We start from the raw sequence: 26790 nt of genomic DNA, 5'->3' as shown, positions 1-26790 counted from the left end.
ACCCTAAACCCTGGCTCAGTATCGTCATTTCTGTACTACTCTTTACTTTTACAAAATATTGCTTTGTAAACCAGTTGCCAAGAAGTATTTTGTAATACTACAAGAAAGATACTGTAACTTTTTACACCATATATGAAGTAGGTTTTTCGAGATAATACTGAGTACTCCTTACGAAAATTGGCGCATAACTTTATATTTGAACTAATGTTTCATTCAAGTATAATTTTTTTAAACCATGGAAAAGGTAATCAAATATGCAATATTTTTATGCTTTATTTTGTTTTATTATGCTTAATACTTTTGCGCAGTTAATACTGTAAAGTTATTCAGGGAACGATTTACTAATAACTGTAACTATTGGATGTTATGGGACAACGCAAAGCATACTTTCCCGGGTAAGAATCTGAGTCCAGTATTACTGCGAACACTGTTTTGTAGTGATACGGTTGTTTCCATGTAAATGTAGAAATATACAAATACTTATGTGTAGTTTTACGTGAATATTTCTGTTACATTTGCTACGTAGTTAGATTGTTGCCCAAAACTTTGCGTGTGGACAGGACCTTTAAGGTGAATTCAGCAATCCGTGTTTTGACATTGTTGGGTGCAACCCCGTGTGGCTTTTAACCCTCTTCCCCGGTGCCGCAACGCAAACGACACGCCCTTTAGCTTCGCCCGCAGCTTCATTCCATTTGGCTCGTTGCTTTGTGTAGTAAATAAAAAAAATTGTGTGTTTGCGTGCGCTTTCTCGCACGCACGCACGCACGCACGCACACACCGGACGGAAAGGCCGCGCCCACTGGGCGTCGACTGTGCACGCAGCAGAAGCCGTCGAGTTTTAATTAACAGCGGCGACATACACGCGGGGAAAAAAAAAGGAAAGCCCCATTTGACCTACGGGGGAAGTGGAGACACGCCAGAGAACTGGGGTCACGCTTGTTCTACTGCCGTGGGAGACATGGCGTGTTCGCGAAGTGAAGCCTGGCGTGCCACTGACCTTCCTTCCCCCCCCCCTCCCACCGGTTACCGAACACATCCGAAGTTCCCCGATTGTGTAGTGCTTTGAACGTCATTGACCTAACCCAAGCCAAGCCTAGATCACCAAGTCGCCCGAAAGCCTACTCTCAAGGGGAGACAAAATATTGAGTTAAGTCTTTTAGTTTTCGCCCGTTGATGTGTAATTATCTAACTATCAAATTATCTATGTGTAATTATTATGCTCGGTTATGAGCAAAATTCGTGTGTTCTCATGTTGCAAACACACTATGCAAAACATGGACACGAAATGTTAACGTATAATTCTTTAAAATAATGCCGAGCGTGATAAATATAACGCAAATTGTGATTTCAACTACATTTCTTGACGCGAATCACTCGTAGTTTTCGAAACTACGTCGACTATTAAATCATTTGTTTTGAAGACCGAATTATTAAACTATGTAGTGAAACGACTCCGATAAAAGCGAAAAAAGTTAAAAAAAAAAAAAAATACTAAAACCCGTCTTTGGACCTAGTTTTAGATTCGGAATTTTATTAAAATGCAGCATATTTTGTTAAAATTCACTAAAGAGTTAATACTTCAATGTTTCCCTTGGTCTTTGTGAGTGGTATACGTCTTTGAAGTTGGGGCTGAACAACATTTTAATACAGATATTATTTATGATGGAACACTGGGCGTCTGAATTATGGTTAATTGAATAACTTCTACAACCACTGTGGATTTTGTGTCTGCAGCAAAATTATTTCGTTAAAAAATTAGAAGTTACAACTTTATTTTACACATATTTTTACGACGTGTTATTATCCTTAATTATTTTAATGAAATATTGTTTCTACAGCCACAAAATTGTAAACGGTTTTAGAAAGTATTTCAGTGTTTTATTTCAAATACTTTCTATATTGTTAAAAAAAAAATGTTGCTAAGCCCCAAATTCAAGGAGGTACATCAGCCTTGGACAGCACTTTAGACCTTTAGTCGTATTATATTCTCAACTTATTTCGTCGTGATGAACCTGCACCCGAAGTTTGCCGACCGAATTCAGACTCATTCTGTACATTATATTATTACTAATCACGGGTTAAAAAGTAACTTTTAAATCAATGATTTTATACCGATAAGGTGTAAAAAAATATAATAAACGTGATTTTAAAATGCGCAGGCTGATCATTCTCAACATGACCAATTTTGACTTGTTATAGAAAATAATTTAAGGAAAGTCAGCATTTAAAATGCTTATTACATATATTTTTAATTTTTTAGTTGAATACGGAAACAACTAAAATTTTACACTACAAAAACTTTTTTTTTTTTACAGATTAACCGCATCTCCTGCTTTCGAAATTTTTAGACAAATAATATTTTCATTGAACTTATTTGTTATTGCGAGTGCTATTCTTATAAATTTCACGTATTCTTTAAACTTTGTGTCTATTAAACATTTCCATAAAACCTGTTTCACTGAAGTTTCATCAGTGCAATAATTCATACGAAAGTGGATGTGAAATATTAATTGGGAGAGCGAGTTCGCCGGTGTCATTTATTGGTTGTTTGACGTGCTGTGTACTTCGCAAAGCAGTGTGACGGCGCGCACCTCCCGTGATAACGTCCAATCCAGCCGTTATCTCTCCGGTTGCGAGAGTGGCGTAATGAACGATGATGCCTACACAACACAACACAACGTAACGTCAGTCGATATTTACCGAGCGAGAACAGTTCTGAAAGAGACTACACTCGTTTTGTAATTTTTGTCACCCCACAAACGAAAAAAAAAAAAAATGAAATTCTAGTAACTCTTCAACATTTGTTCACTTGCATCTCGGATACATGTAGTTAGGCTAATGGGTAGACCCATTATTATTTAGTGGATTTATTTAACTGCAGGTTAGACTCAATTTCCCTACACAAAATCAAGCATTTTTATGCACTGTATTTTTTTTTTGTAAATGGTACAGAAATATTCATGTATAATTACAGATATTTGTAAATTTGCACATTTAAATGAAAACAACTGTATCACTACAAATAGTGTTCGCAGTAATAATGGTTTCGGATTCTTGCCCAGGCATTAATGCTTTGTGTTGTCCCAGTACCTCCAATTGTTAAAGTTATTTGTAAACTGCATTAACTGCGCACATTAATAAGCACAATAAAACAAACAAAAAATCACATTATTCAGCATTCGATTATCTTTTTGATTGTTGAAAAATCTTGAATGACACATCAATGAAGATATAAAAAATAGACGCCAATTTTCATAAACAAAAACATTCAGTATTATCTCGATAATGGTATTTAATGTATGTAAAAATAACTATAGCCATGTGTTGTACAAAGTTACAATATTTTTCTCTTAGTACTACACACTGTTTCTCAGCGACTTGTTTCCAAAGGAATCTTTTGTAAAAGTAAAGAATTTTGCTTCTTCTGTTTACTGTTTGTTCATTGGTCGATAATGACGTTACGCTTTTGGCAGGATACATGTGGTTGGGTAATCACTTCTTGTACTTGCTTATAACTGGCTCAGCCTAGCACAAAGTCTACAAAAAGCACTACACTCAAATTTAACGTCTATGGTTTATGTATATTAAAAATCACCTAAATTGATATAAAATAAATTACAACTTCTTCATTTTAATTTGAGAATCCTTAAGTTTATTCCAGTAACTGGGATAACACTGATTTTTCAGCGATATGCACCATCATAACCATTATTTTTTTTGTAAAAATCACTAATTTACCATTCAGTAATAGCTCGTGGAAATATAATTTACCATAGTTTCACTGGTTTGAATCAGTAATTCTTATTTAGTGTGTTTGCGCGTAGATGCAACTATATATTCAATGAGAGGGCCAAATTTAACCTCATAACTCTCACAATGCATATACGAGTAATATTATGAAGGTTTGATATTCTAAATGAAAGCTCAATTTTTTAAAAACAAAAACACAGAAACAACATAAAAAGAGATGTGGATAAAATCGCAGATTCATTTCGCGACAAGACTAAATTCAAAGTTTTGTAAATTATTTTCCTACACTTGCCATTGGAGCTCAGTTAATATGGTGGACTCGAGGCCAATGAGAAACTCCTTAACCAAAGAAGTGCCGAATCAGTGATGTGATGTTTTGGCAGGTCATAAGTTAAGAACAAGTGATATTTTTCCGCGTATGCAGAGCATTGAATAGTCTATCATGGAAGTTATCAAACCTACAAAATTTTCCAGTGTCTACACTTGAGACGGAAGTAAATAATTCTGGACCACGATTTTTTTTTTTTGGTTAAGAATGCTCTGTAGTTACAAATTGTATTTCGAATTAAAAGCAATCCTCAAGGGCAGTTACTTTCCGTGATAAAAAAATAACTGCGGTCTGTTCCTAGCAGTTGGTGGTTGTCTCCAAAAGAACCCTTATTTGTAGGGCCATGCATATTTCGCCAAAAGGTTCCACGACTAGTTGGAAGTTAGAACTCTGTAGCATCGTCGATAGTCTCTCATTGGCCCAGAGAGCTCTAGTTAAACTGCGAGCCAATAGCAGAACAAGCATAATTGTACACATGTTTGAAGTATACAAGTGTGCAAGTATGCAAGTGTGCAAGTATGCTGCGTCATTTATACCTCTCCCCTGCCAGATCCTACTCTACCAGTTCCCCCACCACGTAAGTAAAAATATTCCCCTCATGCGATCGGAATTTTCGTAACGCTCGAAATTTGTAGCCCCCTCAGCAAAGAAGTTTCACTTGAAAAGGAAAACAAAAATGAAAATGTCCAGCGCAGGGCTTTGGGCGGTTGCCCGCCTTGCCCAGTCCTAGAGCCGCCCCTGCCAATACACACGTAACTGAAAGAAACTCAACCAATCACGGAAACACAAACGATGCTGCAGTGTTTTAACAAGCAGCTGGTCTCGGAATTCTTTTCGCGGGAAAGTTCCTGGCCCTAGTTGATCTGTTTTACCCAGGTGGCGACTTGCGGGGAAAGCCCTATGTGGTCTGGCGCGACGCCTTCGCCCATGTCACGTCCATACGCCGCGGGCTAATCAACCCGTGCATCGCGCGGATCGATGGAAGGAAGGGGGTGAACATTGACGCGCGTGATATCGTCCGTCCGAAGCGGAGGGTGTTTGTCTCGCGCGTGGCTCGCTGCGCGCTCGATTTGCGAATTTCGGACACCTCCCCTTCCAACCCCGCGGGGATTGAACGTTCGACTGCTTTGGCCGGAGATTAATTAGGTTGACTCGAGCACCTGTCCTGCTAAACAATGGCGCGGCGGCGCGGCGTACCGCTGGAAGAGGAAACCTGACGTTCTCTTGATTCCCACGAGGCGCTGGGAACGCCTCTGTACACTTGTTACTCTATGGCTGGTCTTTGGCGTTTTAATTCCGATTACTATTATGCCACTATTTTATATTTGCAATAATATTTACGCTTTTAAAATATTTTTAATTTATAATTATTACTTTTGTCATGAGAATCTTTTTACACTTTTTATTCATTTGTTTTCCTTTAGCAATTGTCGGGTGTTAAGTTTATAGATTTTTTTATTTGTTATATTTTTGTACGAAGTTCAGTGGGTATCGCTCTATTAAAGTATGGCTAGTTTTTACGGACGAGATGTATCATAAATGTTGTTTGTGTCCGCTAATTTATCGTACGAGAACTGTGATTCGTCGAGTTTATTTCAGGTACATGTATACTATCAGTATAATGCTTCCTATCGTACACTAGTAACATTGTTAGCGTACAGGTGTAGCATATGCAACACCTACGCCCTTTTTTGTGTCCTGGAATACCGAGTGGATTGTTAGGCCGATCTGTTGCCTAAATTCTGCGCAGAGCTCATTTTTTCATTGTCTTGGTCCAAATGGACCCGCATCTGGTGCCACTAAATCGTATATTTTCAATTTTGTAAATATCGGGGGATGTACCAAGTGTATTGGTGTGCCAAATGAAACTTTATGATAGCGAAACTATTCTGGAATACATTTTGTACACTTTAATGGTCATAACAAGAAATAATCGCAACATAAAATCTATTTGAGAAAATTAAAACTACACCATTTAATTCGTTATATGGTGCTGCTATCTACTGGATTTTCGCCGTAACAAGTGTGTCGATGGGTGCCAAACTTCTACGAGAATGCGTGGGAACCAGTTTTTAGCCACGCGCGCAGCACCGTTTATTAAAACATTTGCTTTTCTGTCCCCTTAGATGGTTCGGTTTGGACACGTTCTGGAATACGGTCTGCGAGTTAGGTAACGGTTGTATACCAACAAGGCAGTGCATATTCGCTACTTTACTCCAACGTCTTGTAATACCGCCATTAGTTAACGTTTTGTTGTGCCCTGAACAGGGCACAATCCGTCTTCCTGCAATAAATTTGGAATTTAAATTCTGCTTGTGCTGATTGAAAATGTAGGTTAAGAGTGTTTCACAGTTAAATGTTGAAAAAGTTAAGTGAACGAGTCTTTCAGTACTCGTCAATGATTTGTGACATCTAACGTATCGTATCATAAACTACGTATTAACACAACACGTATTTTAATACAACACTTATACATACTTTATTAAACATTATTATTTCACAACTTATCTATCACGTATTAGAAAAGCCATGTGGCAATGCGTCGCGCTGTTCAAGACTACTGTTAGCGGAACGAACGGTAAACAGCTGTGCCGTGTTCTCTCTCTCTCTCTCTCTCTCTCTCTCTCTCTCTCTCTCTCTCTCTCTCTCTCCAAGCGCCATGGAAAATGTATGAGCTCGCTGACACGCTGTAGCACGACCGCCAACTGCAGACCGCTTCTCCCTGCTTCCTGTTACACATTTCCGTTCTTTGTCTTCCGTCGCATTCACGAAATTTCTTCCACCAAATTCCGTAACCCAAGAGCCGTTACTGTGGGTTCATCAGGAAAAGGTGGTCGAAAAACGCAGTACAAAAAAATTAAAAAAAAAAATTCAAGAAATTTTCTCCAGGGTGCAAACGGACCCCCTTGGAGAATCCACATACCAAATTTTACTGCTCTACGCCTCACCGCCTACGTGCTGTGTGAACTACAGGCAGACGAACTCTTATTTTTTTAATAATTTAGATATATTTAAATTTTGTCTGAATAAGTGTATTATTTACACAGTAGTTCATTTTCTGAATTTCCATGCATAGGTGACGCATACAAAATTGCTTTTATGTATTAATGTGTGAAATATATGCAACCAGAGAAAAATAGAAAAATACAATATGGCTGATAAATAAAAGCACTACAACCCGAGGAAGGGGACAGTTGAAATGATGTGATCCTTTGTTGGCAGAAACGAAATAATAAATAAATAAATAATTACGCAGCTCACAAAAGGTTTTGTACGGACTGCTTTTTTTTTTCTGCGAGAATTTGACCAACAGTTAAATGCAATTAGTCAATAAATTGGCACTCTTTAATCTGAGATTATTAAGTTCGGTTCATTCCGTGATCCGGTACCGACCGGACAAAGACTATATTTCTGCCGAGTTTGTAGATTTTTGTACAATCCGTAATGACTGTTTTAGAACGGGGTCCAAATCACAAACGAAACGTGATATCAGAGAGCTTAAAAAAAAGGAAAACTAATCTGTATCAACTTGTTTTAAGCATCATTGTGTTATGTATTAATTTTTGTTTGGTATTTCCGTAAAAATTATATGTACCTATGTATGATATGCCGGTAAATTCGATGATCCGACACGGCCGTTTTCCCAAATGTGCCAGATTAAAGTGCCTTGGCTGTTAGAAACTGTAGTAAATTTCCGGACTCTTCGACGAAGAATTATTAACCTGAAATAAACGAGGTGTTCTTCGTGTTATCAGATAATTGTATCTTCGTAGTAACTACGCCTGAGTTGAGTATTTCGTTGTAAACAGGGTAAACACAAGCGTGGAAGGAAATAATAAGTTTTTTGCTGTACATTCAACAAGATTATGAATGTTTTGCGAATATAATAAGAGTATTATTGTTGATTCATGATAAAAATAAGCTAACTCGGTACTGTAAATTTACGAAGATACCTTGATAATTTGTAACCAGCGTTCTTCGTAAATATAAGGTGAAAATTTTCAACAGAGTAGGCACATATATTATGAAACCAAAAACATAAATTTACAGTACAAACCAAACCGAAACAAAGACAGAAATCGGTAAATTGTACGTAATTCTAAGCAAAGTGACACTTGTTACCGAAGAAGGGAAGCCACGTTAAGTTTCATTTACCAACATTGTTGACAGATTAACAGTGGCAGAAGGGCACGTAGCAACTACTACTGAGTTTGAGAACTGTCAAAACTAAGAAACGTTAAATGATAAAGATTATTAACTGTTCTGAACATAATGACATTTTTAAGAGGGGAGCCGTGCGCATTCAGGGACGTGTCCAGTTAGCAATCCCCTAGGATTAAGGTAGGGTCGTACACGCCACGATGAATTTTTTTAAATTATTTTCTCGTCATCACCACTATGAAAGGGCTGTTTCTGTAAATTTAACACTATACCTAATTCAAATTTGTTGTTCTGTCACAAATGTTTTTTTTGATAGATAGTTCCTAAATGTTACATAATGGTTGCAAAAAAAAAGGCAAGAAATTGATAGCAATGGCAACCCCGCCTTAACAGGCCTGCCCAGTCAGGGGTGCGTGTGTGTCAGTGAGGCGGGATGATAAGTGCGACGCTCGCTGCTGTTTCTACTGCGGTATCGCCTCTCCTCGTCGTGCACAGGGCAACTGTGAGATTTGAGGGTAACCATAAATTTAAGCGGATATCTTGAGCAGTTTACAAAACCACGTTTTTTTTTTTTTTTTTTTAATGCGATGCGGAGAGCGATTCCCGGCGGCTGTCAGACCCAAGAATTGTGCGCTAGTGGGAGCTGATGATGAGTCGTTTTACCCGTTACGCGAGCGCAGGAAACTCCATAGAGTAGACAGCAGTGACGTCCCTAAAGCCTTGGCGGGATGAAGGTGAAAAGGGACAGCCGTGAACCCAGGGGAAAGGTTTGAAAAAAATTTCCTCTCCCCGGCCGGGAATCGAACCCGGGCCCCTTGGCACGCCAGCCAGGACCCCGTGAGCGGACACCGTCTGCACGGTAGCGCAGGGCTCTAGGGCTCTAGCGTGAGTCTGGAACTAGGGCGGGACGCAGTTCCTTCCCCGGTGCGGGCGCGACCTTGGGGCGTGTTTGACCTCGGCGTGCGGGATGCTGGTAGCGGGTTTCGAGTGTGTGTGTGTTGGATCCAGTGTGGCGTAGGGGCGGGTTACCTACCTCCCTCCCTGCCCCAATTTAGCGAAGCACAATGCCGAGGACATTCATCGGCCGCTCGACATGCGGGCGACGACGACTCCTTCCAAGCGCAGGACCTTGATCACCCGGGGAGGGGGGAGGTACGGCTAGTTCCCATGGGTGGCAGCCCCTTCCCCCCCCCCCTTGGTTCCTTTTATTTCCGACGCATCTGTCATGCATGTTTGCCATTCGACTGTAGAATCTATTTATTCATTATCCTATAACGCAAACATCATTTATCAGAATTTCAAAAACACTTTTGTTCTCATTAATTATTTCTTGAATTTTTAACACATTAATCAAATAATTATTTTTTATGCTTAATTTACCGTTTGGCTAAAAAATAATGTCGTGGCGTTTTAAAGAGTTATTTTTTTTGTAGGGGACTATCCCATACCCCCCAGGCCACTCTGTAAGGCTCATCTACAAATATTATAGTCTCTAAAAAGTAAAATTAACGACCTAGCTCCCTCCCCCCTTTCTCAAGGTCTAGGGCCGCCCCTGGGAGTGTCAGTCGATACCGCGTTTGGTTGAGAGAGACACAGATAGACATACAGGGACAGCATAGTCTGTGCCGTGTTATACGGTTCTCAAAAGTCTACCTCGCCGATTTCCAACTTCAGTCTTTTCCAGGGCCAGATATTATTATTTTTTAAACTAATTCCAGTTCCTTTCACAGGCCTTATTAATTAAATTTACCTTCTCCGCTTCCATTAATTTGACCTGATATTATGTGAGACCAGAGGTAAAAAAAAAGTGAGTTATGTGTAACATCAACTTCTGTACCGAGTAAAATCGTGTGTTCTCATGTTGCAAATACGCAAGTCGGACATCGGGCTCGCAATTTGACATTTAATTATGTAAAATATAATGCCGAATGTGAAGAGTATACGCATAATGTGTTTTAAGGTACATTCCAGGACGCGAATCACTCGTAGTTTCCGCGCCCGCTTCTAGAATTCACTGCTGGAATCGTAAAAGTTGCTACGTCGACTATCGAAACATTCGATTAGCAGAAGGAAATTTTTAACTATTATGAAATGGCTCTGAATAAAGCGAAAAAGGCTTTGGACCCAATTTTCGATAAAGAATTTTATTCAAATACTGCCCATCTTGTTAAAATTCACTAAACAGTTAGTACGATAATGTTTTCCTTTGTCAAGGCTAGTAGAATATTAAATTTAAAACCTTTTTCTAAAATATCATACAAATAAAAATTATGATGTAAAAAATTAATGTACCAATGTATAAATGTAACAAATATAAAAATTCAAATAAATTACAACAAAACTCGGCCCACAAACATGAGTGCTGGTTGGTGGACAGGAAATTTCATTTAAGTTACCATAACCTGACATAATCTAACCTACCATCCCAGAAAAAAATGGGTGCTTCTACTTAATTGGCGAAATAAAAAACTAACTTTAATTTTGAATGAAAATAATTAGTAGAAATAAAATAATAATAAAAGGACTGGAATGATATAAATTAAATTGTAAAGTATAAATTTAATTAATATAAAAAATTTAAATAAATACTAATATTTCAATATTAATATAAACACGTGTAAATTTTAATTAAACATGAACATAAAAAAATACATGTATGCTAGATGATTGTTTTAATGTATAAAAATTGCGGAATATGGCGGAGTTCCAAACCTAATTTATTAAAAAAAATATTTTTTCTGTGAATTTTATCAACATTTAAATATTTATTATGCTACTCGGGGCGGAGAAAAATCCAACAAAACAGAGATCATGAAAATCGGTCCAGGTGTCTTTGAGTTATAAATGGTGTAACCAACCCGAATTTGTTTTATATATATATATATATATTGATTAAAGAGTAGAGATAAACTACTATTTTGCGGAACACCTAATACCATGAAATTGCATTTGCAAATTTGACTGAAAAGCGTCTATTTATAATTTAAAAAAATATATATACCACGCATTGCTTGATGAGGCCTAAAATTGATAATTTTTTAATTATAAGATTGTGTTGGAAATTATCAAAGGCTATGCTCATGTTGAAATAAATATAATTTTTTATTTACGTCTGGATGATGTACACGCGCGCGCGATCTTCCTGATTGTAAACTATGCATTTTTCAGAAATAATATTTTTAGGAATAAACTTCTAAAATACCACATAACAAAGGTGTTGGTCAATGGTTTGTGACTAAAATTTAACTGTCAATAATACTTCAAGAAAATATATACTGATAAATGATTGAACATACAACATCGGTATACAACCACTCACTTACTAATACACACTTTATTCAAATAATTTATGTAAGTACAAAAGCAAATAATAATAATAATAATAATGTTTTAAATGTTTGTTTGAGCTTTATTTATAACATGGTGGAATGATAATGCTACAGTAACTAAAACTAAAACACTATAAAACTAAAAATTATTTTTGCAAAACTCCGTTCCCCCGGAGAAACCCCCGGAATGGCCACCGCATGGGGAGCCCAAGAAAAGAAACGGGCTCCCCATTTGGAAGCCACCTGTAAGGTTTTTTTTTTCTGTTCCCCCCACCGTTTCTTTGGTAGCCTGACTTGTTACAAGGGATTGTATTCCTACCAGAGAAAATGCCACCATTTCATCTGGGCAATCCGCCTTGGAGCAGCCGGGGCGCGAACCCGGGTCCTACAAGTCACAAGGCAGGCGCTCTACCCCAGAACCAGAGTGGTAGAGTGGATGCTTGCAGTCTTCTTAACACTGAAATGATGTTATTCCACGAGTTTACTGTAGTTTCGTGTGTCATTAACACGTACAGTACCTGCAGTAACATCTAACCTCGGTAACGAACAAATTTATGTGCTCTTATGTTATTCGTTCAGCATGAATTATGTAATTTCATAACAGTGAAATATAATTTGTATAACTAGTCTAGCAATTTTTTAGTTGATTTCCTGCACAATAATTATATAGAAACATAGACTAGTAAAAAAATATGAATAACTTATTTCTTTATTAATTATTAATTTAGTAATAATTTATAAATTATAATACAAAAAAATTATACAAACTGAAACCTAATCTTATACACTCCCATGAAAACGGCCAACAGGAACATAATCTCTCTTTTATAAATACACTTGAAAATAAGCTATAAAAAGGTTAAGAAAACACAATTTGTATCATTAGTATTCACAATAAATAAATGTTAATTACATGGACCAGTATTCAATATCAATCACTAAAGTATATGATTTAAAAACACATATTTAATTTTAATTTTTATGTAGCCTTCTTTCATCCTGTCACCTCACTATCGAGAAAGTTACCCTTTTTGATGAGTCATCGTCTTTGACTTAAGAGGCCCGTCTATCAGGGGTGTATGTGTTAGTGAGGCGGGATGATAATCGCGACGCTCACTGGTGCTTCTAGCGCGGTGTCGCCTCTGAGCGCAAGGCTCTGAACTGGCGCGCAGTCTTCTCTTCGTGCATAGAACTGTGAAATTTGAGCGGTGGCCGTAAGATTATATGGCGGAGAAATGAAGATAAAAATGTAATGAAAGTCCCTTAAGGGCTTTCAAGACTCTGTACCGGTTGTTATACGCCTACAAATTACTCTCAAAACAAGCATTTCAGCCATCCGAAATCATAAGTACTTTTCGGCCCTCAGCGAATTCTTAAATGCTTTTCGTAAACCGGCCCCACTCGGATATCTTTGAGTAGTTTTGAAATCGCGTTGTTTTACCTGAAACTCTGCGCACCGTGTGTGTGCCCGGGTAGGCGGGGGGCCTTAATAACGCTACCGGCTGCGAGTTGTAGTGAAGTTCAGTGATAGCACCTGCTTGTTCCTGACTGATTCGCGCGCAGATGCTAACCGAGGCTGTAAAACTGTCGGAGGCTCGGCAGACGTCACAGGGGGGGGGGGGGGGACGAGCTTTGTCAGCGCGCCGGTGATTGACGTCCGAGACCGATACAGCCCTGCGGTCGGGCGTCACGCTGTGTATGCGACTGACGCTTTTCACCCGCCTGCGGGATGTCGCGTTCTATTCCTAGCACAGCCTCTCTCTCTCTCCCCCCTGACTCTTCGCCGTGAATCTTTTCCTGCCGTCCGCGGAGAACTATAACACGGTCCACCTGCCGCTGGATTCACTGCGCATCGCGTCGACGCCCCGGGCACACCCGGGTACAAACGCGTCCACGCCGAGGTCGTTCGAGAGACGTTGTGTATGGGCCATGCATTTTCAGAGTGTCTCGTCCTTAGACTGCAGTGTGCATTTTTATGAACATTTACTCTCTCTCTCTTTTGAACTAAATACTATCAGATGATGCTCTTTGTGAAATACGGCAAGAAAATGTATTTCCAAAATCTCATTCCAAATGTTTCTTATAAAAATAAATCCGTTACGTAAATTAAAAAATATATATATTACAATATAAAGTTGTGTTCAAAACGTTTGTGCTCTTTGGGTGTATCTGGCAACTGCGCGTTATACCAACCACTCACTGCTGCGTATTAAATTTCTTGTTTTTATAGCCTTCACAGGCGGTATTCAAAATACTCGGCCTTAATTTTACCTCGTAAATAAAACATTGAACATCAAATTTATTGCCTCGACTTATCTGCGTGCATAATTGCACCCCAAAAGTTGAGAAAGTTACCTCGGAAGGAGTGGGAGTGTTGGCCACTCTGCGATGTGAATAAAATGGGTGTTTGGGAAACGCTCAGTGGCTGCGCATCGTAACTTCCAACGTTCCGGTTACAAGAGACGCGTTTGCAAATACGTTTACACCGTGAATAAAATGGTCTCTTGTGTCCAAACGCGGTAAAAAGAGGTATTGGGCCGGTATTCCATTACACAAAAATAATACTTCAAGAAAATATATACCAATAAATGGTTGAACACACATCATCGGTATACACCCACTCACTGACTGATACACACTTAATTCAAATATTTTATGTTCAAAAATAATTTTTAAAAATGTTTTCATTGTTTGTTTGGGATTTATTTATAACATGTTGGAATGATAACGCTTCAGTTACTAGAAACTAAAACGCTAAAAAACTAAAAAACAGAAAAAAATATTTTTGCAAAACTCCGTTCCCCCGGAGAAACCCCCGGAATGGCCACCGCATGGGGAGCCCAAGAAAAGAAACGGGCTCCCCATTTGGAAGCCACCTGAAAAGTTTTTTTTTCTGTTCCACCCACCGTTTCTTTGGTAGCCTGACTTATTACAAGGGATTGTATTCCTACCAGAGAAAATGCCACCATTTTGTCTGGGCAATCCGCTTTGGAGGAGCCGAGGCGCGAACCCGGGTCCTACAAGTCACAAAGCAGGCGCTCTACCCCAGAACCAGAGTGGTAGAGCGGATACTTGCAGTCTTCTTAACACTGACATGATGTTATTCCACGAGTTTACTGTAGTTTCGTGTGTCATTAACACGTGCAGTACCTGCAGTAACCTCGGTAAAGAACAAATTTATGTTTTCTTATGTTGTTCGTTCAGCATAACAGTGAAATATAATTTGTATAACGTCTGGCAAATTTTTAAGTTGATTTCTTTCAATCAAACTTACAGTCCCGCTGTACAATAAATATATAGGAATATAGTCTAGTAAAAACATAATGTTACGATCGCGCTTGGTTGCAGTGCTGGCGTCGCCGCGCTCGTTCGGCCTGTCTGCGCCCCCTTCTACCCGCATCCTCTCCCTGGTATCTCGTGCCATACTATCTCGCAACATCCTGACCTTCGCAGCGCGCACCTGCCTCAGATCGGGTTACTTAAAAGATGCCGCACTGCGGAATAAAAGGACTCAGACACGTTTATCGGCGTTCTTTGAGCAGCCACCGCGTCCTTCGAGGACTCACGACGCGTTTCTGGGCATTTCGACGGCGAAGGTCGCGAGATATCTCGGAGACATGCCCGATTGTTCTGGACGGGAACCCAAGGGCTATATAAGGAGGTTGAGTCTGAGTCTGGGTCAGTGAGTTGGGAGTTCGGTGGGGAGTTCTCCCGCGGCGGAGTTTCCGGGCGATAGTGCCGCGGGTGCGGCATAGTGGCGAAGTCCTTGGACGAAGGTTCTAGGGCAGGGAGTGAGAGAGTTCAGTGGAGTCGGGAGTTTTCCCGCGGTGGAGTTTCCGGGCGATAGAGTCGCGGGCGCGGTGGAGTCCCGAACGAAGTTGCGAGCGAGGAGTCGGGTGGATCCTCGGCGAAGGCAAGTGTCGTCGGCGGCGGCGGAGTGCGGCGACGGAGTCCCGCGGCGGAGACCCACGAGGGGTGCTGCGGCGAGAGTTGCGCTAGAGGTGCGGCCCAGCGAGGTGTGCGGAACGAGTGACTGGGGAATTGACATTTCTTTAAGTGTAATTAATTATTTGCTAATTTAGAAGATTATTTGTAAGTGACAAGTAGTGGTAATAAATAAAACTGTGTGTGAAATAAAATCTATTAATTGGGCTATCCTTACAAACCCGCAGGTAAATCGTAACATTTTTCTTCTTGGTTTTTCTATAAGAGCTTGCACTGACGATGATACAGTTATTTTGAAATAAATGTTAGATATTAAAAAAGTATGTTTAGTTAAAATATGTGTGTGCTTACAAGCATGAAGTTATTGTATAAACATTTTATTTATTTGGTTTTAAAGCCACAGAAATGTTAACTTTTGGCTTTATTTTGTTTTACCGGGCTTAACTTGAGCAGCTAATACTGGAAAGCTATTCAAACAAATGTTTGCAAATAACTAAATTTTGGAGGTACTGGGGCAAAACGAAGCATAAATGGTAACATTATTTTGTAGTGATACAGTTATTTTCATGTAAATGTACAAATTAACAAATATGTAAGTTTACATGAATATTTCTGTTCCATTTACAAAGAAAATTTACGGTGCACAACGGCAAACAGAATAACTAAACGATGAAACTTAACATAATTGTAAATAAATAATAGTTTAAAAAAAACTAAAAAAACAAGCCTTTATAGAAAATCCAACTAAAAAAGGCAATAAAATTTAATAAAAAATTTAATAAATAGTGAAAAATTAAAAAAAAAGTATTTTATTGTAAAAAAAGCGTGGGGTGCATAGTGTCAATAGTTATAATTATTTTATTGACAGATATGAGTAGTAGGATTATCTTTTTGATAATATATTAAAAGGCACCCCATGCTTTTTTTTAAATAAAATACATTAATTTTTATTTTACACTATTTTTAATTCAAATTGATTAAAATTTATTTTCAATTTTTTAGTTGGTTTTTCTATAAAAACGTATTTTTTTTTAGTTTTTTAAACTATTATTTATTTTCTACTTTTTAGTTTGGTTTATTTATAAAAGCGTGTTTTTTAATTGTTTTAAAATTGTTATTTGTTCTAATCTACTATTAATTCCGTGATAACTGTAAGTAACCGTAATTATTTATGCGTACAGCTGTATTGATAGTGAAATCTCGATTTTAGAAGCCATTCAAAGATTTTAACGTTATCAATATAGACAGTGAGACTTAATGGTATAAGGTTATTGACGAACAAGTGATATCGACCAGTCTTACATGTACTGTACGAAATTAATGCTGTGAAGCAGGAAAGGATGGGAGTTACGGATTATTTATTACGTGAAACGTTCCACATTTAGGTAACAGGAATTTTGGGAAGGATAAGGATTGAGAAAGGATGAGGAAAGGACCTTCTCAATGAGAGTGTATAGAATATGTGAGAAAAGTTCGGATAGCCCGGACTGGGATTCGAACCCAGAGCCTTCCGATGACATGTTGGCTGCTCTACCATCGGGCGCTCGATGTACGATAAATATGGAACAAAGCCCCCCACTATTTTTTCACAATAATACTAGTATTTTTCATTCATTATCGCGCCTTAATCCGATCGGCCAACAAATCAACTGTCGAGGAAATTTTGTAATAATACTAATACCCCGAGTGCTCGAGCTGGAAAGTAGGTAGACGGTACGCATGCGCCGACTGCACGGTTGTCTCACTTGCTCTCACACAGAGGCTGGGTGAGGAAATTATTTAATCCTGTCGATCCTAATCAGGATAATGAGATGAACTTATTAAATGAGTGTATTGTCACCGGTCCTCGATAAGTGTACGAAGTTTAGATTAAATCTGTCCGTTGAAAGTGGGTCAAAATCGAGTGCAAAGGAGTCGGTTACAAACATACAAACAAACATACAGGTGAAGCTAATATAAAGCGTGTAATAATAAGGCTATTTGTGTTGAACATTCTACACCTGCTCCCTAACCGTACTCCAATTGCACGATAGGACACGGCCAGTTCCTTATTATTAAGTAGCTGATTTTGGTGTCCCATCCGTTGCCGATTCTGTTGCCCAAATTCCGCGCATGCGCAGAGCTCGCTTTATTTGTGATTTCGTCCAGATGGAGGACCCGCGTCCGGCGCCATTAACTCTTGTATGTTTAATTTCGTGAACATCGGGTGACGCACCAAGCGTATCGGTGTGCCAATTGAAACTTTTATAATAGCGAAACTATCCTGGAGTACATTTTTTGCACGTTAATGGTCGTAACAAGAAATAATCGCAACCTAAAAAGTACTTGAGAAAATTGGTTATATATATATATATATATATATATATATATATATATTGCGATGGTGCTGCTATCTCTAGTATTTTTGCCGTAGCATTTGTATCGATGGATGCGAAACGTCCGCTAGAATGTCTTGGAATACCGTTCTTCGTCCCACCCCCACCGGTGAGTGTCACACCGCACCCTTCGCGACGCGCACGTCGCAATCTCCTCGCGTGCCAGCTACCGCGGAGGGGAGCCGGGGAGGAATGCGGACGTGCGCGTGCACTTGCTGGGGTGATTTAACGCCCCGTCGAGGGGAACAAATCTCCGTCTACCGCACAGGGGCTGACGCAGTTCAGATAAGTGCATCCGCGACAGCGCACTTGGAGCTGGAACGCCGAAATATCGCACCCTTGAATTCCAAACAGCGTGGGAGGTGTGGCGCGGATGTTTCAACGCAGCGGAGGGTGTTAAATTGAAAACAAAGGTAGTTGCGATGTGTGCACTGGGAAAGACACTGGTCCACGCCTGCCGGGACACACACGTCCGAGTGGTGTCTGTTTACGAAAACATTTAAGATTGCGCTGAGGACGAATGGGTAGTGTAGTTTCCATGTTTCGTTTGTGAACTGTATTTTTAGGAGAGTGAAGAGAGATAAATGACGGTAAAGGTTCTCGAAAGCACACAAGAGCCTTACATTACACTTTTATCTTCATTCCTCCGCCACCTAATGTTTCTGTTACCGCTCTAATCTCGTAATTGTTCTTTGCACGACGAGAAGACTGCGCACCATTTCAGAGATGACACCGCGCTAGAAGCACCAAAGAGCGTCGCACTTATCATCCCGCCTCGCCAACACAGATACACCCCTGCATAGGTTGGTTCATGTGTTGAAGAGTCGTTAAGCGTAAGTAAAATACGTATAAAAATCATGTTTGTTTGGTCGTTTGTTTTATAGCTAAATTAAATCTACTGTCTATATGATATTTAAAATAATCCATCCCCAACAATTAAAAAGAAGTCGTATCCCGGATAATGTCGGGTATACTGCAGCTAGTAATTAATCAAAAACTAACCACTGTCGTGAAACCATAACTTTCACGCGAGCAACAATGTTCATTATTTAGATACCTCCTCCGACCGCTGATACCCTGTTGAAGCCTGGTTCATGCAACTTGTCCCATAATGTAACAGCTCTCGTAAGCGATACCAGTGATGTCCACTTTCCGAAACAGTAACTTTAAAAGCCATACGTGATTTTTGTTCACGAGTACTGTTGTAAGAAAGAAAACCCCTTGCACAGGATTATTTTAAAGTATAATTTTACAACAGATTCCTTTCAAAAGTAGTTGCAAATAAATAGTTTGTAATTCTTCAAGAAATATATTATAAATTTGTACAACACATGGCTATAGTTATTTTGGCTTGTATGAAATAGAAATACGTTTTTCGAGATAATACTGAGTATTTCTTACGAAAATTTTAATTGGTGATTCATTAAATAAATTTTCTTTAACCCGTGGGAAAGATAATCAAAACACATTTCGCGTTTTGGATTGATTACCTTCAGGATATTCTACACAGTTCCCTGTACACTCGGGCATATAACGCCAGTTCATTGGCTGTTGACTTGCAAGTCATCTCAACTGGTTTGCCTCTTTGATTGAGGGTTTCTCATTGGCCCAGAGTCGTCCATGTGAACAGTGAGCCAATTCGAAAGCAGCTCAAAGGTATACGTATTTGCAATTTTTGCCTATCGCGAAATGAATCCGCGAAAGTTTTCTGGTCTCTAGTGTTTCCTGTTTTCTAGCAATTAAAAAAAAAAATTTCAGAGTTGTATAAACCAGCGGAATCGCTAAGGCTACGGTTACAGTGTATGTGAGTGTTCTGACGAAAAAAGGTTCTGACGAGTTTTCCTGTAAGAACTATCAAACAATGCGAAAAAAAAATGCAAGTGTTTACGCTGCCTGCAACTGCCTCTGCAGATTGCGCACGAACACCTCAGAACATGTTGGTCGTTCAACCAGTTGGATTTTGCGCATTTATTTGTGACGTCCACGAGCTTATTGCAGGTTATCAATAGATAGGGGCATGTATTTTTCGCGAAAAAATCTTATCGCCTTACAGACTGCAAAAAGGTGTACCCGTACCAGCGGTTTCTTACTTGTGATTGGCGGCCGTCTGCGAGAGAAGTCGTTGCCATATTTGACCGGGCCACTCAGGACGCGTTTGCTTGCGCACTGAATTACTGTGATTGATTATGAAACGATCGACATAAATCGGAAAGAAACTACCCAATCACGAAACACAGTTGATGCTACAGTGTTTTAACTTTCAACTGGTCTCGGAATCTTTTCGCGAAATATGCATGCCCCTATCAATAGATCATAACAACGGATGTAGAAAAATTAATGTATTTTATTTTAAAACAAGTGTCTGTGGGATATGGAAGAAAAATATTACCACAACAGATATCTTTCTGGGCAGAAGTGAGACATAAGAGCATTTGTTACTCTTCTTTATCGTATCTTACAGCCAACAATCCGTTAATACATTCGGTTTTTTTTCACTACTCATTAATAAATACTTCTATTTCGGCCTTTCAAGGACATATGCATCGTCCATGGGTTCCATCTTCGCTGGTGGATATCAGAACACCACTATGTTTTGAAGATCTTTTCTGAAGGATTCATTTTCGTCGGAACACGCATCCACTTTCGTAACAACAGCAGCCTCGCGCACGGCTAAAAAGCGCCGGAACTTTCGAGGACTGTCAAAATTTGAGGCAGTCTCCGTGTCACGGACTGTACGGCGAGGCGGACAGCGAAACACGTCACATTCCCGGCGGGCCGCAGATACACGTGTGTTATTTGTCGCCGGCGTGTCGGGGGGCGTGGCGTGGGAGTTGTGTGCACGGGGGAAAGGGGTGTGTTGTACATCATGCGCTCGGAAGCATGTTCCCTGCCATGTCGACACGGAAGGAGAATGAGAAATAGCGAGGAGGGGGGGAATGGTGTTGGAGGAGAAGGGAATTCCCGCCACGCGCATTAGCCGGGGGCGGGGTTAATAGTCCGTGATTATGACATTTCGAGCGACCCCACGTTCCGAAAGCGCAGAGCATAGCGACTGACCACCCCCCCCCCCCCCCCACGCATGTGAACTGCCAACTGCAAAAAGGAAACAAGTGGTCAAAAATCTCAAATTGACTTTTTCACATATGATTCCTCTTATGGAGATAAAATCGTTTACTGCAAAAAGGAATCGTATTTATTAAAAACTATAGGCTTGAAGCCATTTTGAAATTCATGTTTACTTCAGAATCTTTTTTCTTATATGACATATTGAATATAAAGAAAGGTTAGACATCCCATTGTTATAACATTTTTATACAGTTATTTTTTCATCTCCTGAAAAATTTAACTTTAGCGATGTGTTCCCATTTTGCGGTTAGCTGTTCATATAGAGAGGCGGCCAGGATTTAATAATTTAAGGTGTTACAGTAAAACAGAACGGATTTAACAGTGGAACGTACATTATGATTTTTTAAAAATTGTATTCTTTATTTTTATAACCCCCTGTTACAATGGTTTGTCTTATCAAAAATTGTTTCAGACAACATTTTTAGGCAAAAATTATAAGATTTACAAACAATTTTAACGGATTTGATAGTGTAGTCACTGAGGGAGTTATGAATTGTTTTTAACTTTTACCCTTAATTTTTAACCCCTTGCAGCAATGGTTCTTCTAATGAAAAATTGCTTCCGATAAAAGTTTAAATGATAATTAAAAGATTAATAAACAATTTGTACGATTTCGATTTTTTTCCTATGAAGGGTTTTTTTTGTGTCCGCCAACCCTTGTTTTTTCAACCCCTTGCATTTATGGCTAGACGTATCAAAATTTATTCAGAAAAAAAAATGTTGGCATTACTCCTACTAGTTATAAACCGTTAAAACGGATGTGATATTTTTCATATTAGGGGAGTTAAAACGATTTTTCTGTTTTTTTTTTAAACCTTCCCCATTTCTACCCCTTTTTTCGGATGTTTCCGATTAACGAAATCGACCGAGATTTTCCACTACTATATTTTATGTATCGGTTTGTAAGTGATTTAAGAAAAACTGCAGCAGTTATTCGCACTATGGTAACGGATACAATAGGTAGCATTTCTTTGAAATCTACCACAAAAATACTCGTAAATAGATATTAAACTAAAAGAAAACGCCTCAAAATGTCTGTGTCATTATGTAACGTTGAAGATCACGCGACACAGAAATTTAAGCGTTTTGAATGTCCTTAATGTATCCTTCTGGATTGATGTGAGAATCCAAAAAAAAAAAAGTAAATATTTATTAACCACAGAGCAGGCAGACAGAGAATTCTGCGATTCTATGAAGCACAAATGGTAAGTTAAAGTATCTTTTGTATTGTGTCGTTTGTAAAACCAGTACCATAGCTTGTTTTCACTAAAAGGAAGCCTAATGTTATGTACGAATCTGTTAAGCCATTATCCAAACAATTTTTGTAATAAAAAGAAAAGTATAAATATAACCTTTTAGACAAATACACTGTTTTATAAACTAACACCAAGTAAAAAAAAAATTTTACCTACTATCTTATTTCCACTGAACTTTGTAGTTTGTGTGTGATATTATTTTTGGAAAAACTTGATGTGTTACAAACACCCTCAATGCGATGATTCAACTCTATGCCTGGAAGCACACAACATTTTTTCTTTAATTTTTTTTTACCCCGCAGGAACATTTTTCTTCCACTAACGCGAAAGAGGCGTACACTCTTCCACACATTTCATGAACTCAGGCCGCGTTCCGATAATTGCTTCGGAATTCTAATGCTGCGATCGTCGCTTCTTTTTCAGCTTTTCACTGGTTCGCAGCAAAACCAAAATACCAGTTACAACTCTTGAGCAGACATAAAATATCATCATCATAAAGGAAGAAAACTTAAATTCATATTAAATTTTAAAACAAAATGTTTTATGGAAGTGTTTTATTCAGTATTATAGTGTCCAGCATTAAGCCTAATTGTCACATTCGTTTTATTCTGTGCATGAATTAATGTGAGCCAAATTAAAATCAAGACAAATAAATAAAAATAATTCGAAGTTTCTATCTGGGATTTTGAAATGATTATATATTTTATACTTTTTTCCTGTAAGCAAATCATTTAGTTAAACCAAATCGAACGTTAAAATTTTTTTGTCGTTCTGTAAGAAATGATTTAACTCGAACATTTCTGAGCTACTAACTTAAATTAAAAACGAAATTTATATACTAAGCCCACTATTTATTTAGTGTTTGTTTTATTGTGATATCTGTAAAGGTTTTGAAGATATGATAGTTATGTGATTCCTACTACATAGCACCACCTGTTTATAGTTAGTCGTACTAATATGCACGCAGCCCTTTCGAGACGTAATATCCGCGGAGAATCAGCAAAATGTTAATAACAACGACCAAAATAAAAATATTAATGTAGCGTGTATGTTATGAATGTTAACGATCAAAATAAAAATTTTGTTATGAATCCCCAAAAATATAAAATAATACTTATAATGAGCATTAAAGACCCCTGTATTTTTATCGCCAATATTTATATTTACGTTTTAGTTTGTCTCTATTCAAGCTATAAATTAAACTGTGTACGTTTATGGCAAAAATTTGAAGCAATGTTATGTCCAAACAACATAAAACACTATTCCGAAGCTAATAGATGCGTGTGTCGCATCCATAGAAATCCCGATTTTAGCGGACGCATGCAGAGATGAATCGGCATCCCTTGCGAGGATGCGGAAGCGACGCAAAGATAGCCTCGTCCACTACGATGCAACTTCAGTGGATCCCTTAGCTGAGTGATCCAGCAGACTAATGTTCGGATGCAGCCACAGTCTCCAGATATCACTTGAGGCAAAGCGCCGTGATAAGAGTGCTTCCACGATCTTTCACCCGGCGTTGCGCTTGTGTTTGTAGCGACGAGCACGGAGGTAACAAGTCAGGGAGTAGGCGTGTTGATGATTTAAGTCGTAATGAGAACGATTCCCATTAACTCTCCCTTTACAAATTTATAACAAAACATTATTTTTTCTTTCTTCTTGATAATGAACTGCTGATATTTTAAGCTATTCAACAAACGTTTACGTCTGACGGTTTTTTTTTTTTGCCTGCCAATTGCTAAACATCGCGACTTCAATTAAGGGTCGTAACTAGAGTGGGGCAGACTCGGGGTTTGTGCCCCGGGCGCCGTATATATTTTTTTTGGGGGGGGGGGGGAGGAGATCGCTAAACTGGCAGTTTTTTTTTACTATGGATATTTACTTGAATACCGTAGTGTTAAACACAGCAAAAAAAAAAAAAGATTAACTTTTTCGAGAGGTACATACATGTATATAGTCAAACATTTTAAAACTTGTAATTTTTGCTTACTATCCAACTTTCGATGTAATGAAAATGAAATGATTGCAAATGAATATACTTAATTGCCATCTAAGTTAAATAAAAAATATTTGGAATAGTGGAATTAATATGCGGTGGCAATATGAGGTGTAGTCGGGAAAGGTTTTGGTTCCGTTGGGTTGAAAAAACCTGGTAGGGGGGGGGGGGGATTCAAGATGAGTTCTTGCAACGGGTGGAAACTAGTCTAGTTACGTCTCTGCTTCAACTTCAGAACAGACATACACTACATAGGTGGATAACCTCAATGGAAACAGCCTCGTTGTCAACGAAATACCCGCGCACGAGTGTAATATTTCTGTGAAGACGGTAGGTTATTCGTGGCGATACATCTTGAGCTGCCACAACATCTGTAACAACAAGTTACACAGGAAGTGACTTAAGTTGAGACAGATAATGTTATAGTCCAAACTTCTTGTTGTTGACGTAGGTTTTTTAATACACGAATTCTAATTTTATTTATTTTTATTTTTATATTTTTAAAATTCGTCCCTTAACCTCCTTGTAAAGAAAAGAAGATAATCGTTCATTTTTGCGTATCCATCCAGTTTAAATCAAAGATTTATTATGCATGTCTTAAAAATCAAAATATTTCGGTAAATGTACAGTTTCAAATCACAAACACATTCATTAAACTGCTTAGTTTATTTAAATATTTACGTTTAAATGCAACATGATATGTTACACAGAACAACTGCTCCCTGGATTGTTCATAGTTTCTTTACACTAATTAAAATTAAGGAGTTTTTTGGGAGCCCTTTAAGGATATAATGTCTCGAGATATACATGTATATCAATAGATCAATGATTTTTACTAATAATTTACCTTAAGTTAAAGTATTGTTTTTTTATTCGAAAAAAATCATCTACTTCACCATTGACAAAAGAAACGCAGGCACAAAGAGTATTTGAGTAGTTCACAAAGTTCAAAACGAAATAATAAAAAAAAACACACAGCAAAATGTGTTTTTAATTTTTATAATACTTGCATAACGTGTTTATTAAGAAATTTTATATGATCCATGGTGGAAAAAAAAAATAATATTTAAGGGCTTTTAGGCAATGAAAATCAAGTCAAGAACTGTTTAAGGAAATTAAGGAGGCGTACGAACCCTGGCCAGGAACAAAACCTTAGACATATTTTAACAATCAAACATGTTTTGGTAATTATACAGCTTTGAATCACAAATACATCATATTCCATTCTTTATTTTAATACTGTTAAAATAATAATGTTAAAACTCAAATGGATACACAATAAGTAAGGGCAGGCAATTTTCGCGAATAAATCGGAACGCCTATTAGACTGCAACAAGGTATACCCGCACCAGCGGTTTCTTCCTTATGATAGGCGGCCGTCTGCAAGAAAAGTCGTCTTATTTGACCGAGCCACTCAGCATGCGTTTGCTTCCGCACTGAATTACTGTGATTAATGTTGTAACAATCCACATATACCTGAAAGAAACTCAATCAAGAAACACAGGCGATGCTACAATGTTTAAACTTTCAGCCAGTCTTGGAATCTTTTCGCGAAATAAGCATGCCCCTAACAATAAGGAACAATTACCGTTCAATTCCTGAATCCGCCACTGCGTATACGCCGCCGGTCGCAGCGGGGAGGTCTGGCTTTCACTCACCTTGCGGGCAAAATCCGTCGAGGGTGAGGGCACACAGAAGGATCCACAGGTGTCTCGCCCACATTCTTGATTGACTCAGGCGCGCCGAACGAACGGGGTGGTGAAAAAAAAACACGGAGGGGGAATTCCACGCGGGTGAAGAAAAAAAAAAAGAAGGTTAAGGGAGAAGGGGATGAAACTTGAACAACGAAAGATAAATTGAAAAATATATATAAAATAATAGGAGACAGACGAAGCTACTGGTTATCAACGAATCCGGAAACCTCCCGACTCCAGTAAATTCGAACGTCTGGCATTTTTTTTCTCCCCTTTGTAATTCTTTCTCAGTCTGCGTTGTCAACACTCGCACGCAGCCAGAGACATCAGGTCGCCTCAGGTATTCCACCGGAAGTCTGCAGCACAAGTCCGAATTACGACCCACAACGAACCGACACTTTCTCCTCCAACAATAACCTCCGCAGGCGGCGCCGCGGGTAACACTGACTGAAGTTACCGCCCCGCTGTCAACCGCAAGGTTCCCTCCCCTCCTCAGCCCTTTGGGACACTTCCCCTACTTCCCCTCCCGGCGCCGCGCACGCGCGGGACGTCTAACACCCCTCCTCAATCCTGACTTCCCCTACTCCCTTCAAGCTAAATGTTACGCGCCTTTTATTTTTTATTTCTTTCTCTCGCCCGCCGCACTCTTGTGCCACACCCCAACTCCCATTCCATGACAATTGTCACCCTTCATCCCTCCCACGACTTTCTCTCTCTCTCTCTCTCTCTCTCTCTCTCTCTCTCTCTCCACATTTACGTCTCCTACAGGAATGTCAGTTAATCTTCATATGACTTGTGTTCCTTTGTCCTCCTCTCTTTTCCCGCGGCGTGTG

At 38.9% G+C, this 26790-nt stretch overlaps 1 protein-coding gene across 1 annotated transcript in view; it reads right to left on the bottom strand.

Moving 5' to 3' along the window:
- Positions 1–26420, bottom strand: part of LOC134542935 (uncharacterized) — a 335320-nt gene extending 308900 nt beyond the window's left edge. Inside the window, exon 1 of the mRNA XM_063387545.1 lies at positions 25922–26420. Coding sequence (XP_063243615.1) covers positions 25922–25985 — 64 coding nt within the window. The 5' untranslated portion in view covers positions 25986–26420. The remainder of the gene's footprint in view (positions 1–25921) is intronic.
- Between the last annotated feature and the right edge of the window lie 370 nt (positions 26421–26790).

This window comes from Bacillus rossius (assembly GCF_032445375.1).
Source record: "Bacillus rossius redtenbacheri isolate Brsri chromosome 9 unlocalized genomic scaffold, Brsri_v3 Brsri_v3_scf9_2, whole genome shotgun sequence".
In the NCBI taxonomy this organism is placed as follows: domain Eukaryota; kingdom Metazoa; phylum Arthropoda; class Insecta; order Phasmatodea; family Bacillidae; genus Bacillus; species Bacillus rossius.
The sequence above is the reverse complement of the archived record's forward strand: the minus strand, read 5'-3'. Positions and strand labels throughout refer to the sequence as shown.